At 36.1% G+C, this 14,869-nt stretch overlaps 1 protein-coding gene across 1 annotated transcript in view; it reads right to left on the reverse strand.

The window, feature by feature from the left end:
• LOC147725914 (extracellular calcium-sensing receptor-like) overlaps window positions 1-14,768 on the reverse strand; it is a 181,945-nt gene extending 167,177 nt beyond the window's left edge. Inside the window, exon 1 of the mRNA XM_086963387.1 lies at window positions 14,518-14,768. Coding sequence (XP_086819513.1) covers window positions 14,518-14,768 — 251 coding nt within the window. The remainder of the gene's footprint in view (window positions 1-14,517) is intronic.
• Between the last annotated feature and the right edge of the window lie 101 nt (window positions 14,769-14,869).

Below are 14,869 nucleotides of genomic sequence, written 5' to 3' on the forward strand. Positions count from 1 at the left end.
TTAGAAAATATTGATTTTATAAAATAATATATATATAATATATAAATAAATAGTACCTAATGTTTAGGAGCGGGTTGTGGGTTTTTAGGGGAATAGGGTGGGAAGTAATTTAATAATAATTAATTAGTTATTATATGTTTGGCAATTGTTTTAATTAGATTTTAATTGGTAATTAATTAATATCAATTAGTTAATTGTTTAATTGATTAATTAGCATATAATTTAATTGATTAATTGATTATTAATAATTATTATTTTTATAAATTAATTTGTATATGATTTTAATTGATACATTGGTTATTAATTAATAATAATTAGTGTTTTATTGTATTAAGAATTTGTATATTATTTACATTTATTAATTGCTAACACATTAATTATAATTAGTTAATGATGTAATTAATATATTGCATATCATTTAAATAAATTAATTGGTAATTAATTTATAATAATGACTTAATTACATTAATTGGATACATTTAAATGTAATGTGTTAATTTATGTTGATGTTAATTAATTAATTGGAATTAAACAATATTAATTATTCTAAATTTTTATTATAGCTAATGTGATAATATATTTTATAATAGTTTTTGTAAAAATATTTGTTTTTTTTATATATTTATGTTTAATGTTGTGTTCATTATTATTTATAGTGTTCTGGCTCAGTTTCATAGTTTTTGTTATAGGTTAATTTTTTAGGGTTCTGGGTCATTTTTCTAGTCGTGAGTAAAGGTGTATTTAGTGGGATTTTGGAAATTTTGACGTTTGTGGGTAAATGGGTATTTTTGAGGTTGAGGGTCAGTTTTCAGTTCTTGTGTAAAGGGCTATTTGTAGAGTTCAGGGTCCGTTTTCGGTTTGTGGGTAAAGGGGTATTTGTAGGGTTCAGGGTCAGTTTTCAGTTTGTGGGTAAAGGAGTTTTTTGGAGGTTCAGGGTCAGTTTTCAGTTTGTGGGTGTAGGGGTATTTGTAGGGTTCAGGGTCAGTTTTCAGTTTGTGGGTAAAGGGGTATTTGTAGGGTTCAGGGTCAGTTTTCAGTTTGTGGGAAAAGGAGTATTTGTAGGGTTCAGGGTCAGTTTTCAGTTTGTGGGTGAAGGGCTATTTGTAGGGTTCAGGGTCAGTTTTCAGTTTGTGGGTAAAGGGGTATTTGTAGGGTTCTGGGTCAGTTTTCAGTTTGTGGGTAAAGGGGTATTTGTAAGGTTCAGGGTCAGTTTTCAGTTTGTGGGGAAAGGAGTATTTGTAGGGTTCAGGGTCAGTTTTCAGTTTGTGGCTGAAGGGGTATTTGTAGAGTTCAGGGTCAGTTTTCAGTTTGTGGGTAAAGGGGTATTTGTAGGGTTCAGGGTCAGTTTTCAGTTTGTGGGTAAAGGGGTATTTGTAGGGTTCAGGGTCAGTTTTCAGTTTGTGGGTAAAGGGGTATTTGTAGGGTTCAGGGTCAGTTTTCAGTTTGTGGGTAAAGGAGTATTTGTAGGGTTCTGGGTCAGTTTTTAGTTTGTGGGTAAAGGGGTATTTGTAGGGTTCAGGGTCAGTTTTCAGTTTGTGGGTAAAGGGGTATTTGTAGGGTTCAGGGTCAGTTTTCAGTTTGTGGGTAAAGGGGTATTTGTAGGGTTCAGGGTCAGTTTTCAGTTTGTGGGTAAGGGGTATTTGTAGGGTTCAGGGTCAGTTTTCAGTTTGTTGATAAAGGGGTATTTGTAGGGTTCTGGGTTAGTTTTGGCCTTTAGGGTGAAGGGGTCTTTTTAGTGTTTTGGGACAGTTTTGGGTATTTTAGAGTGCTGATGTATAGTTTAACTTAACAGTGATACATTAAATTTATTACACAAAAATAGCTAGTAATATAACTTTACATTAGTACCCTTTATTTAGATCAAAACAATTTATGTATTAGCATGTTTCCAGACAGTAGCTAGAGTGGAGTTGGAATTCTAATTATTAATTGGTTGGTGTCCAGCACCATCAGTAATATTACCTACACTGCAGTTGGATTAATAAAAATACATTGGTTAGTCTCCACCACATTTTATGGTATTACCTTGAGTGTAGTAGGAATAGTAAAATAATTTTTGCTAGTGTCCTGCAGCTTCTATGATTTTAGATTGACTGGAGTAGTAACAATACATATAAAATTGGTCAGTGTGCAGCACATTTGTATACATTTGTTCATTACTGTATTTTAATAATAAAAATTAATGCAACATAGATGTTTTCAAATAAGTTTATTAAACAATTTTTAATTTTTTTATTGTGTACTACAATAAAATCACAAACAAATATAACATCACATTTTTTTTTACTTTTATTATTCACACAATAACATCTTTACATTTATATACATGTGGTCAATGTAAAAAATAATTTGGATTACTAGATTCTTTCAGTAAATTTTACATATTCCCATCAGTCACTTACAATTTAAAGTATTTATATAGAAATACATTAAACAATGATTTGTTATATATTTCTTACATTAATATTTAATAATGTTAATATTAAATATTAATATAATAAAATATATAATACATATTTCTTTTTAACAAGTAACATGACTATTATTACATTTGTTAGGATAAATTGAAATACAAAAAAAAAAATTCTTGGTGTATATTTCACACAATGTTGTTTTTGTAAAGTTTATAATTGTATAGGGAAACAATATGTTTAATTATAATATCTGCTATTTATCAAATATTAGTAAAGCAATTATATAATTTTGTTATAGTTAGAAATAATTATATAACTTTTTTAAATAATTAATAAAAATAATAATTATTTTATTAATTATTATTATTATTATTAATTAATAAACATAAACATTCATTTATTATTAAGAAAAATATATACATTCACAGATAAAATAGATACTTTTTTCAGGCCATTCTTTATATACTAAATGGTTCTACTTGTTATATTAATAACAATAAATAAGTTATATTATTTATCATTATTAATTATTCCCATAAACATTTATAATGTTTTATTAAAATTATACACAAAATTATTCATATAAATATACTGAATAACTAAATATTTACATCTTTTATTCAAAGTTTTACATAATTATTTAATATTATTAATATATAATACATATTATATATTAATTTATATTAAATATATTATTTTTGTTAATAAAGGAAAATTGTCATGAGTATAGTGTATTAATTTGTTACATTATACATGTGTATGTATTATATATTTTACATTTGACATTGTTTATTCTATTATCCTTTTACACAAATGGGTTAAGGGGACTACTTTTTTACCGCGTAAGGTTATTGCGCTCCATTCAGGACTGGAGAAGCTCGCGGTTGGGAGTTGCTTCGCGTGGAGAGAGGTAAGGTTATTTTTAACTACAAATTATAAGTAAGTGGTCATGTTTGAGGGTATAATCGAACTCTGTAGTGTTTTTTGGTGTATATATTAATAGTTTAAGTAGCGTTTGGGTGAAAAGTCTCCGTTATAGATGTGTTGTGCTTTTTTTCCTTCAAGTCTAATTTTAAGTGTTCGGAAATGTCTTCTTACATGGTTAATGTTAATTGTTAGTATATTTACAAATGTGAAGGGGGTATTTGTGGGTGGCTTTCGTTATGTATGTTATTTTACAGGTTTCGGTTCCTCGCATGAAAACTACATGGAAGGAAGCGTGTTTTTTAACGGAGAAACAAATGTTTAAGTTATTATGCTTATATTTTGACTTTTATCTCCTATTTTTCGTGTTTGCCAGGAGCGGTTTTTTCACTTTTTAAACCTTTTTCGGGTTTTTTGGAGGGTTTCGAATCGGATTGATACATTGATATGCGTGACCGTTTTTTTAAAATAGTGTGTATATAACTTTAAATCCTAACGTGTACACACTACTGTTTTCGGGATTTCCTGGAGCGTTTTTTTACGTTTTACAATTTATTTTCGGGTTTTTGAGGGTTTCCCATATTGGAATAGTAAGATATTGGATTGGATTGTATGGATTGATTTTTCCTTGATTGCGTCTCTCAAGTCCAAAAATTGTAAGTATTTATTTTACAATTTTGATTGGGTGGGAAATGTCGATTTCTAATGTTATGTGTATGTTATAAAAAATTATAAACATTGCATATTTGTTACGAATTTTTTTACATAAATTTTAAAAGTTTGTCAAACAAATATGTTTTATTTATAATTCATTATATATGTTTATGACATGTGAATTTTATTAGTATTGTAAGAAGACATTCGTATATTTACTTGACATTTTTATAGTAGACTTTTTGCTATTATTGCCAGGTATTCTAAACCTCTAGTTGTAGGGTATAATGTGACTTGACTTTGAAGTAGTCGGAACATTTGTTGGGTTTGTTTAGTGAGTTTGGGCCCTATTTGTGACACTGATTGTTCCATTCTTAGTTCCTGATAGCTTTGTTCTTTTTTCAAAGCTTCTAGAAGGTTGTGGAATGTGGGTTTGCCTCTGTTTGTAGTTGCTTGGAAAGCATTATGCCACCCTTCAACACTGTTGTTGGTTTTAGCCTCTTGGTTTAAAGTACTGAGATAGACATTCCACCAAGGGATTTGGAATTTGGGCTGGCGTCGATGTCCTGATCTGTGCAACCTTCCCACCCAAGTGTCTTCAAAATAGTCTAGCAATGGTGTTAGTTTATCCTCATTCCTCTTATAATATGCGCTGTCAATTAATAAATTGTAATGTTCAGCAACATCTGTAACAGGGACGTAGGCCAGGGCTATTAACTTTTTAACTTGATAGGCAAAGGTGCTATCTGTAGAGTATAGTACACTTAAAGTAGATTTTTGGAGATGCCTCCATATACTCTGATTAAAATGATAATAGCAACCCTGGATTGCTGTGTGGGGAAATGTTCTCAAAATGCTATTTATCATAGCTAATTCGAAATCAATAAATATTTTTTCGGGAAAATAATTATTGATTTCCGTTTTGAGAACATTTAAAATTTCGGTGTAAGTTGTTTGCTGTTTGTTGGGTAGCAAACAGTAAATGAAAGGTATGTTAGAATGATGGTATAAACCGTGGATGGAATACAGTTGGTAAAAAGGTTTTGGGCAGGGTTTAAATGTTCCATCCATCATCCATTGGGGACACTGTTGGATTTTTCGTAAATTACTTGCAGTTGCAAACATAATTATTCTGTTTGTACTGCTTTCATTATCAAAAAGAATAAATTTATCTTTATTGTGTGTGATGGCCATTTCGGGGGAAATAATAATTTCTTCAAAACAAGTTGGGTTGGGTTGGGTTGTGCTAGTGAGTCGTTTGGTGCGTGCAATTGTGCGTTTCAGGGAGTCAATAGAGGGTAGTTGACCTGAAGCATGGGCAGGGATTTTTACCAGTTCTTCTTTAAGTATTTGTGTGGTGGGTTTGTCACTTTGTGTGCTAGCACTTTTAATACTTTCTAAAGCATCTCTAATTTCAATTTCTGTGACATTTGGGGGATGATTATGTTCTCTAGTAAATAGCACATTAGTTTCCTCGGTAGTGGCCCTCCCATAACATTTGTTGGAGTAATATTGTGTACACTTCCAAAAAACCTTTCTACCACTTTGTCTCTCCTGATTATACACATAACCCATGTAGCATAATAGTAATTTATTTTTCTGAGACATGACAAATTCTGCACCTTCAGTCATTTTGATTTACTTGTTCTAGGAAAGAGTAGAAAGAAACAAAATCAGTACACATTTTTTTACTTATGTGGTGCTAACATCATTAGTGATGCATTTATACTTACAGTTAATCAAAGTAGTAGTCACAGAAGCAGAAATGTCTTTTGAATGATGTTCTTGTATGTATGTCTTTATTTGCTGTTGGTATGAAAATATAGAAAAGCAACGTTAATGTTTATATATAACAAACGTATTTCCTATTTAAAAGCAGTTGTCATTTTTGTCTACTAGTGCATTTGATGTAAACATTACATATACTTACTTGTTTAAATAGTAGAATAGTAGTAATTGCTGGAGTTCATCAATTTAGTACAGGTATGATCTGTAGAGTAGATAGAAGAAATAAAAGCAAAATATTATAATTTTAATACTGAACCGTTTGGAAATGTAACAGATTTAAACGTATACTAACTTCTAAATATGTTGTTTTCTTTGTTGTAGGTAGAATAGCTGTATGATGTATTCAGAATATCTGTAGAGGAAATATAAAATAGATAAGATGTTGTTAAGAACATAGTCTGTGTTATTTTCGGCAGTTTTAGAGAAATGACAAATATACTTACATTTTTTACAAGGCTATTCTTCTATATTGGTATATTTTGTGTAGGATGTTTTCATATGATATGTAGAATAGATGTATGATGTTTTATGAATATCTGTAGAGGCAATTCAAAATAAATAACATGGTGTTAAGAATATAGTTAGCGTTTTTTGTGCCCACATTTTAGCAAATAACAAATATACTTACATTTTTCTGAAGGGTATTCTTGTGTTTTGCTATAGTTGATCTTGGATCTTTCAAATGATCTATAGGGAAGATGTAAAAAGCAGGATATGTTGTTTAAAAATGTGCATTAATGAAATTGGCCGTTTTATAACAAACACATCTATACTTACATGTGTAATTAGGGTAGTTTTATCGTTTTTGCTGTAGAAATAGCACAATTTCAGTATATCTGTAAATATAATGTTAATGAAAAATAAATACTCTTGTAAATTAGTGTTTAAAAACAGCAGTTGGTGTGTAACAGAGAATTATTATATACTTACTATCTGATTTTGCACGTGAAGAAATATGACCATGTAATAGGAATTGTGTTGGAGTAGTTTCTATCAGAAAAGTAGGAAGACATGAAAATAAAATAAGTGTAAGACTTAGGAGATGTAAGGAAAATAGTGCACTTCTAATTTAGTTTTCTACAAAAATGCTGTGTTACTTACTTGATTAATTAGCTAGTGAGCTGGATCTTTAAAGATGTTTATTCTGCAACAAAATCTTCAAAGTGTTGGCATCTACTTTCCAGAGAGGTAGCAGCAACAAATGGTAGAATGCATGTATCCCTTTTATAGTATATGAGTTATGTGTGCTTTGATTTGATTGGTTGTAGGATGTAAGGAAGCATAGTATAGGCTAGTTTGAATTTTTTTAAGTTAATTGGAGTGTTTGTTGATGTGAGAATGGTGGTATGTGGTTATTCCCGCATTAAAGCAGGTTCGTGTTTTAATGAAATATATTTATATGTGAAAATAAGTAATGAAAATGTTAGTTAAATGCAAAGAATAATAGAAAATGATAAAATGCATGTAATAGAATGTATAGCAAATGTGGATTAATAGTAATTTTATGTAAGAAACAGGTATTATATGTGAAAAGTTTTTTTTAGTGAGAAATGACTTTTATTGATGATAAAGATGGTATTTTAGAAAGAAAAGTGTGCAAACATGAACTCGATATTTTTTTTTTAACGATATTGTGGTAGTCTATATTTTTGTAGTCGATATTTTTGTAGTGTTAGGGCTAATTTCATGTCCAACGATATAATTGTAGTCGATATTTTTTTAAGCGATATTTATGTATTCGATATAGTTAGTACTCAATATTTTTTACTCGATATTTTTGTAGTTTGTGTAATAAGTATAGTAAGTCGATATTTTTGTCGTCGATAATTTGTCAACGATATTTTGGTAAGTCGATAATGTGCCCGTCGATAATATTTCAGTGATCCCCCCACACCATTACCAACTCCTTGATCTTTTGATAGCTGTCGCTTTCCATATTATCATTTCTAATTGGAAGCAAGCTAAGGATGTTTCCTATCGCTCATGGTGGAATGCAGTCTGTTTTCATCACCGTCTTGACACCAATTATGTATCCCCTGTCTCCCTGGCAATTAAACGGGACCTTCTTTGGCTTCCTTTGGTAACTTATCTCTTCTCCTGTACTCCAGTGCGTCCCTCTTTAACCCTTGATGCAACCAAAGTACGCAAACCTCCATGAATACCCTATTACCCCTTTCTTCAAATTTTTATTCCCTAAGGTTATACTGCAATACATTTACCTCATGCTTATTTACTTTGTTCATGCTATTTTCATGCTCGTTATACTTGCTTTTCATGATAAATTAATGATTTGTTTATTTTCTCTTATGTATTTTACATTTACTCATGTTTATTCCTTCAGTTGTATCTTATTGTCATATACACTTTTCTGTTTCTTCATTTTTATCCCCTTCCCCCCTTTTCCTATCTTCAATAAAATCAAACTTAAAAAAAAAAAAAAAATTTGAAGATGGATCATATTTTCTCAGATGTTCCTAAATCACCTAGATGGATTAGGGAATTCAGCCCAAACAAAGAAATAGTAATGCATCCATGAAGCAGGGATGCCCTGATCATCTCACACAAGACTGAAGACCATGAAGCACAATGATGTACCTTCTGATGCAGTCATACTTTGAGGTTCTTCATAGGCTGACTTAATTGCAAAGTTTATGTTTTAATGCCCCTCTTGTTGCCAAAACGTAACACATTCCAGGACTCTCAGTTTTGTTCAATAGGCTAAATATGCAAAGCAGGCACGCACAGGGAGATTAATACCTTCATTTACTGTTGCATAACTACATAACATGCTGGCTCTGAATTAAAGCCCATTTCTCTATTGTTCACTTTCATCAACTTAGACACAAGGCTCCATTCCATCAGAATGTAGGCTCTCCCTTACTCCAACTCCACCAGGCTAGGTTCATAGGCCAGACTCCAGCCTGCATTGTGTTCCCTAAAGACCTCTAGAAGTCACAAGACACCCTGGCTCAGACAACTGCTAAAAGTGTTACTCCAGCCCTGATCAAATTCTTACAGTTCTTTAACCCCTTCGCAGTGTGGGTAATTCCGCCGCTGGGTCTGGGGGGGGGGGAGGGGCCGCGCATGGCGCTGCGGTGCTCATGACGAGTCCAGCTCATCATGCTTCCCAGTGGAGCTGGACTCAAGACGAGCTGGACTTGTCATGACTCCACCCACTCCAATAGAACGCCCGCACAGGCGTGGAATTCGCCGCGCAGGGGAGCGCCGCGGCCGTTATGACGAGCACAGCTCATCATGAGCACAGCTCCACTGTTCCTCATGATGAGCTGGGCTCTTCATAAGCATGCATGGGGTTAAGGGAGCTAGCTACATGGTCAACAATTACACAATAGCTCTTAAAACCAGAGCAAACATTATCAAGCAAAGCAATGCTCCAAAATGCATATTGCTAGTGATGGTCAGTGATGCGGGACTGGCTAAAAGGAACTGCTTGTTTTTTCTTTACAATGGATGAACCCTTCAAAGTAGCAACAGCTCAACCTTTAAGAACTTATAGACTTTCATTGTTGAAAATTTCAAAAACCGGCCCCATTGCTTGTAGTCTCCGCTTTCTGTGTGGGACTTTGAAAAGGGTCACTTTAACACAGTTAAAAATCATATCTGGAAGTTTGGAGATGGATGAATCTGGATATTACGTGTGCAGGCTGAGTTTCTGTCTGCTACACACATGACACATCTCTACTCAAATTCAAATTCAAAAAGCTTTATTTCGATATACAAAGTAATATCATAAAAGCATACATTGTTAAGAACAAATATAAGTCGCAAAGTGACAGTGTGTTTCCATTATGGGTACACCATGTATTTTAAAAACAGGGGTATGATCACAAAGTGGCAAGTGCATTTAAAAAGCAAGAAATAACAATAGGACAGTCATGTACATTAAAATTTAATGGATTAAAAAGCTCTAAGATACATAAATACATATGATATGTTACATCGAGTTCCTAAACTTTACCAAAAGTTTCAGAAATTTAGCTAGAGTGTGGACCACTTCCATATTTTCTAGCCGTTGTAGTCTAAGGAAAGCGTTTCTACAAGACCGGAGGCCCCACTCCTTAGAAATTTGTTTAAGTGGGATCTTTCTTGGAACCTCATAAAATTTACAAAATAAAATACAGTGCATATTAGTTTGGAGGGCGAGATCATCACAGGGGCAGGGCGATAAATCTCTCGACCAGTCATTACAGGCTGGGAAAGTAATTAAGCAATAAAAAAGATCCCAGTCTAAACCTTGCGAGAAGCATTCTAATGAAACAATTAAGATCGCTTGCAAGGTACAATTGGAGTCCCTGTTCTATGGTGATTTGCTGATAAGCTAAAACAGATTTTTTAAGTTTTTCCGTGGACCATCTTTTATTCGCTAGATGGTCCATTGCCAATTTACGCAGGACTTTCCTCTACATCGTTTCCATACTAGATGGGTCCTTAAAAAACTCGGGATGGCCAATCTCGGTCAACATTGCTTCCACAAAAGACAGCCATTTAATTTGCCTTATAACATCAAGGTTTAGGCAGTCAGATATTATATTGCGATTAAAGGCTGTCTCAGGAGTAACCCACAGCTTATGCCATAGCAGGATAGGCTCAGTCATTATAATATCGGAGATATAGGGGAGACCCAGTTCTATGTGTACAAAATGACTAGCTGTGGATTTAGGGACCCCCAGGAGGTATCTGAGAAAACAATTTTCGGATTGCTGAATTGAAATTGAAGTATCAATCCCCCAGATACCAGAGCCATAAGTGGCCGTGGATACACATTTAGCCTTATATATTACAATCAACTCCTTGACGGGTCTACCCCAATTTTAGCCGCAAAATTCTGCAAAGATCCAATCGCCCTATAGAATGCTAATTTTCTAGCTTTAATTGCTGTATGCCAAGAGCACTTCCTGTAAAAACAAATCCCAAGATAGGGGAATTGGTCTGTAGTCTCTATCCTTCTACCCTCGAGGAAAATAAGACAAGGTACTTTCTTTGTTCCACGTCCACAGGACATGGAAAAGGTTTTTGATATATTAACCTTAAGTCCCTTTTCCCTCGTAAAAAGTGTAAACTTTGAGACTTTGAAAAGGGTCACTTTAACACAGTTAAAAATCATATCTGGAAGTTTGGAGATGGATGATCCTGGATATTACTCTACTCATTCGGGGCATTTTGCAGCTTTAAACTCAAATTAATTCAGTGCTGATTGACAGATTCAAGATCTCTGCCCAGATGGAGAGCATTGCTTCAGAGTGAGTTGAACCTTTGCTTTACAGTGTTTTAACCTGTTCTCTCAGGCCTGGGGCTAGTGGAAAACTGTTCACCCCTTCTCAAATATCAAGGTTCCTTTGTTGTAACCCATTAATAGTCAATTTCCAAAAGCGTGGAACCCCACGATAACTGCGTGCAATTGCATTCTGGTACATAAAGCGTTTCTAATTTTGTTGGTGTAAATACAGGTTTTCTTATCATCCCTCCTCCCGGCAGACTGCCCCGTTATGTATGGTCTTACTCTTTTATTTATGTGTGTTCCTTCAGGCGCGAATTCATCATCACACCGCATAAATAACCTCCACTACATACCACTTCAAAACATAAAATACCCTTCAATATATTTACACTCCATACATAACACACATACCCACTCAACACAGTTCCTGTACACTCAATACCACATAAATACTATCCACATAATTCCACAGCACACCAGAAAATTCCACTACACAAACCTACTCCACACCACACAATTCAATCCCACACATTTCCACTAAACACCACATATGTACACTCCATAACACATTAAATATTGCCATTTACAATGCCAGACCTATTGCATTTCCAGCATGGCAGGTCAGATGCAGGGGCAGCCAGAGCATGGCCCCCATTGTCACTTCCAGCTGCAATGGTAGAGTTTGCATCAGTGTTTATCATTTAGAGCAGACACAAACTTCTGACCAATCATGCAGGTCTTCAAAATGTTTATGACAGAGGACACAAACTGCAATTCACCATTAATCCAACAATCAAAGCAATTTCTGATGCTATAGTGAGCTACCCTTCTGCCCATGCACCTTAGCAGGGTATTGCAAGATAGGTATATAGGGGCATATTTACAATAACTGGCGCATCCCTGCATACCAGCAATGCATCTGGTCAGCTGCTGCTTCCGTTTCTCTCTAGGTCTGCCTATATGTAACCTTGTGAGGTTATGTATGTGCTGAAGAGTGTGGTAAACAATGCATCTGTTCAGCTGCTGCTTTAGTGTGGTAAACAATGCATTGTTTGGCTGCTGCCTCCGTTTCTCTTTAGTTCTTCCGATATGTAACCTTGTGAGGTTATGTACATGCTGAAGAGTGTGGTAAACAATGCATCTGTTTAGCTGCTGCTTCCGTATCTCTCTAGTTCTGCCTATATGTAACCTTGTGAGGTTATGTACGCTCTAAAGATTGTGGTAAACAATGCATCTGGTCAGCTGCTGCTTCCGTTTCTCTCTAGTTCTTCCTATATGTAACCTTGTGAGGTAATGTACGTGCTGAAGAGTGTGGTAAACAATGCACCTGTTCACCTGCTACTTCCGTATCTCTCTAGTTCTGCATATATATAACCTTGTGAGGTTATGTATGTGCAGAAGAGTATGGTAAATAATGCATCTGTTCAGCTGCTGCTTTAGTATCTCTCTAGTTCTGACTATATTTAACCTTGTGAGGTTATGTACGTACTGAAGAGCGTCGTAAACAATGCATCTGTTCAGATGATGCCTCTGTATCTCTCTAGTTCTGCCTATATGTAACCTTGTTAGGTTATGTACGTGCTGAAGAGTATGCTAAACAATGCATCTGTTCACCTGCTGCTTCCGTATCTCTCTACTTCTGCCTATATGTAACCTTGTTAGGTTATGCACGTGCTGAAGAGTGTGGTAAACAATGCATCTGGTCAGCTGCTGCTTCCGTTTCTCTCTAGTTCTTCCTATTTGTAACCTTGTGAGGTTATGCACGTGCTGAAGAGTGTGGTAAACAATGCATCTGGTCAGTTGCTGCTTCCGTTTCTCTCTAGTTCTTCCTATTTGTAACCTTGTGAGGGTATGTACGTGCTGAAGAGTGTGGTAAACGATGCATCTGTTCAGTTGCTGCTTTCATATCACTCTAGTTCTTTCTACATGGAACCTTGTAAGGTTATTTACATTTGTAGACAAATCTCAAGACTCCGTGAAGTGTAAAATGGTATATGGAAGAATCATGTGTCTTACTTTTTGTTGTGAGCAACATAAATATGTGATTATTAAGCATATATTGGTGTTTATTTACAAGAGACATGCGCCCCTGGAGCTTCACTTTTTCTGATGCTCCAGCAGCGTGAGCCTCTCAATCATATCTATGAGACGACACAAAGCCACCCTGTATTTCATTGCATGGCCTCGTAGATATGGAGCAAGGCAAGAAAACGCAAAGCGCTGCTTTGCCTTACTCTGAGTCAAGGAGGCGCTCTATGGTCGTTGCGGAGGGGGTTCCCACGCAACACCCATGGATTTTGAGGCTGCCCCAGATTTACAAAATCACCTTGACCGGGAGATGTGTCAAAAACATTCGCCTCCCCAGAGCAGGTGTAACGAGGAGAAATGTTATAACTTCTCCTAATTTTTACCCTTTCCATGTATGCTGCATTCTGCAGCACACATAGAACGAACAAACTGCCTCTCAGACTTGTTTATGTGCAGGAAGGTGCCCCTTTCTGCACACAAACAATCCTGGCTGCAACAGAGGCAGCCTTGCACTGTGGGGCAAGGGTGCCTGCATTGGCGCTTGGTAGCACTTTGTGCACCAGGCAGCGGGAAAGGACAGGAAAGCACCACATCTCATAAATACTGTGCATTTGTACCCTTCCTCTTTGGCGTACGGCAGCGCAGCAGGAAGACTTGAGGTGTTGCCCTATGCCAATTTTTTGTAAATGAGGCCCATAATTTCTAAGTTTGCATAAAGTAAGACACCAACAAAAGAAATTGGCTGGCCTGCTTACTCGCCCCAGTGCTCTGGTGTACAATCCCAAGTAGTCGATGAAGTAACAGTGATTAAGTTACAATAAAAAGGCCTGTGTTGTAGGCAGCATTATTTAAACACATAAGAAATCCGGAGCTAGCATCACATCAGTATAATGCAATAGTTGTGACAAGTCAAGAAATTGCTTTTAAACATTTATTTACCTCCTTCTTTCACAGATCAGGGTGGAGATGACTGAACGGAGACCTGATGGGTCTAACTTTATTTTCTGGTCTAGAGACAGTTTTTCAAAGATGTGGAGCTTGGGGCATTATGAAGGGGGAGGAGGGGGTTACTGACCAGGGGAGTGTTAGCTGTAGTCCACCATTCCTGACTCATCTTCTTGTGTCCTGAGGCCCCCTAGTGGTTTAAAAGCGGGGCTGTCTGCATCTCAGAAGGGTTCTTTTGACAGGTGTGATGGCAGGGTTTAGACTGCAGCTGTCAGGTACGCATGCAATGCAGAGCATTATTGATTAAAGGGGCCCAGGGTTCAATGCCTTCCATATGGAGTACCATTGGGACCGACCTGGACTGGGGCTTTGCACACAGGACAGCCTTATACAGCATCGGACACCGCCTAGAAATCAATCTGATGCCTAAAGGTAAGGTGTGGTGCCTTCTGGTGGATGTGTGTGTAATTTAGAAGAGGATCAGAGTAGCGCTCGTTTTTAATAGCTAAAAATGGGATAACTTACTTTCCACATGACCATGGGCCCCAGATGTGTGTGTAACCATCTTCGATCCATGGCATATCAACAGTGTCCACATGAACAATCCCTGCGAGCATGAAGTCCCCCTCCTTGTGGTAGCGCTCCTGAAAGCTGCTCTTCAAGGCGCAGCCGGATGTTTGCGTCAGAGCTTCACAGGGTGAGCACTGAGGCACCTGTGACAGCAGGAAGCTGCCCCAAAGAACACTAGTAAAGCAGCAGCTTGCCTGGACTTGCATTGCTGCTGGTGGGGGAGTGCAGGGTGTGATTGACGTCCAGCAGAAGCAGACTGATGCACCTGCAGCGTGACGTAGATCTGTGACCTCTGGCGTTCCGTCGG

The sequence above is a fragment of the Lissotriton vulgaris genome, chromosome 3_1 (assembly GCF_964263255.1).
Source record: "Lissotriton vulgaris chromosome 3_1, aLisVul1.2, whole genome shotgun sequence".
NCBI lineage: Eukaryota > Metazoa > Chordata > Amphibia > Caudata > Salamandridae > Lissotriton > Lissotriton vulgaris.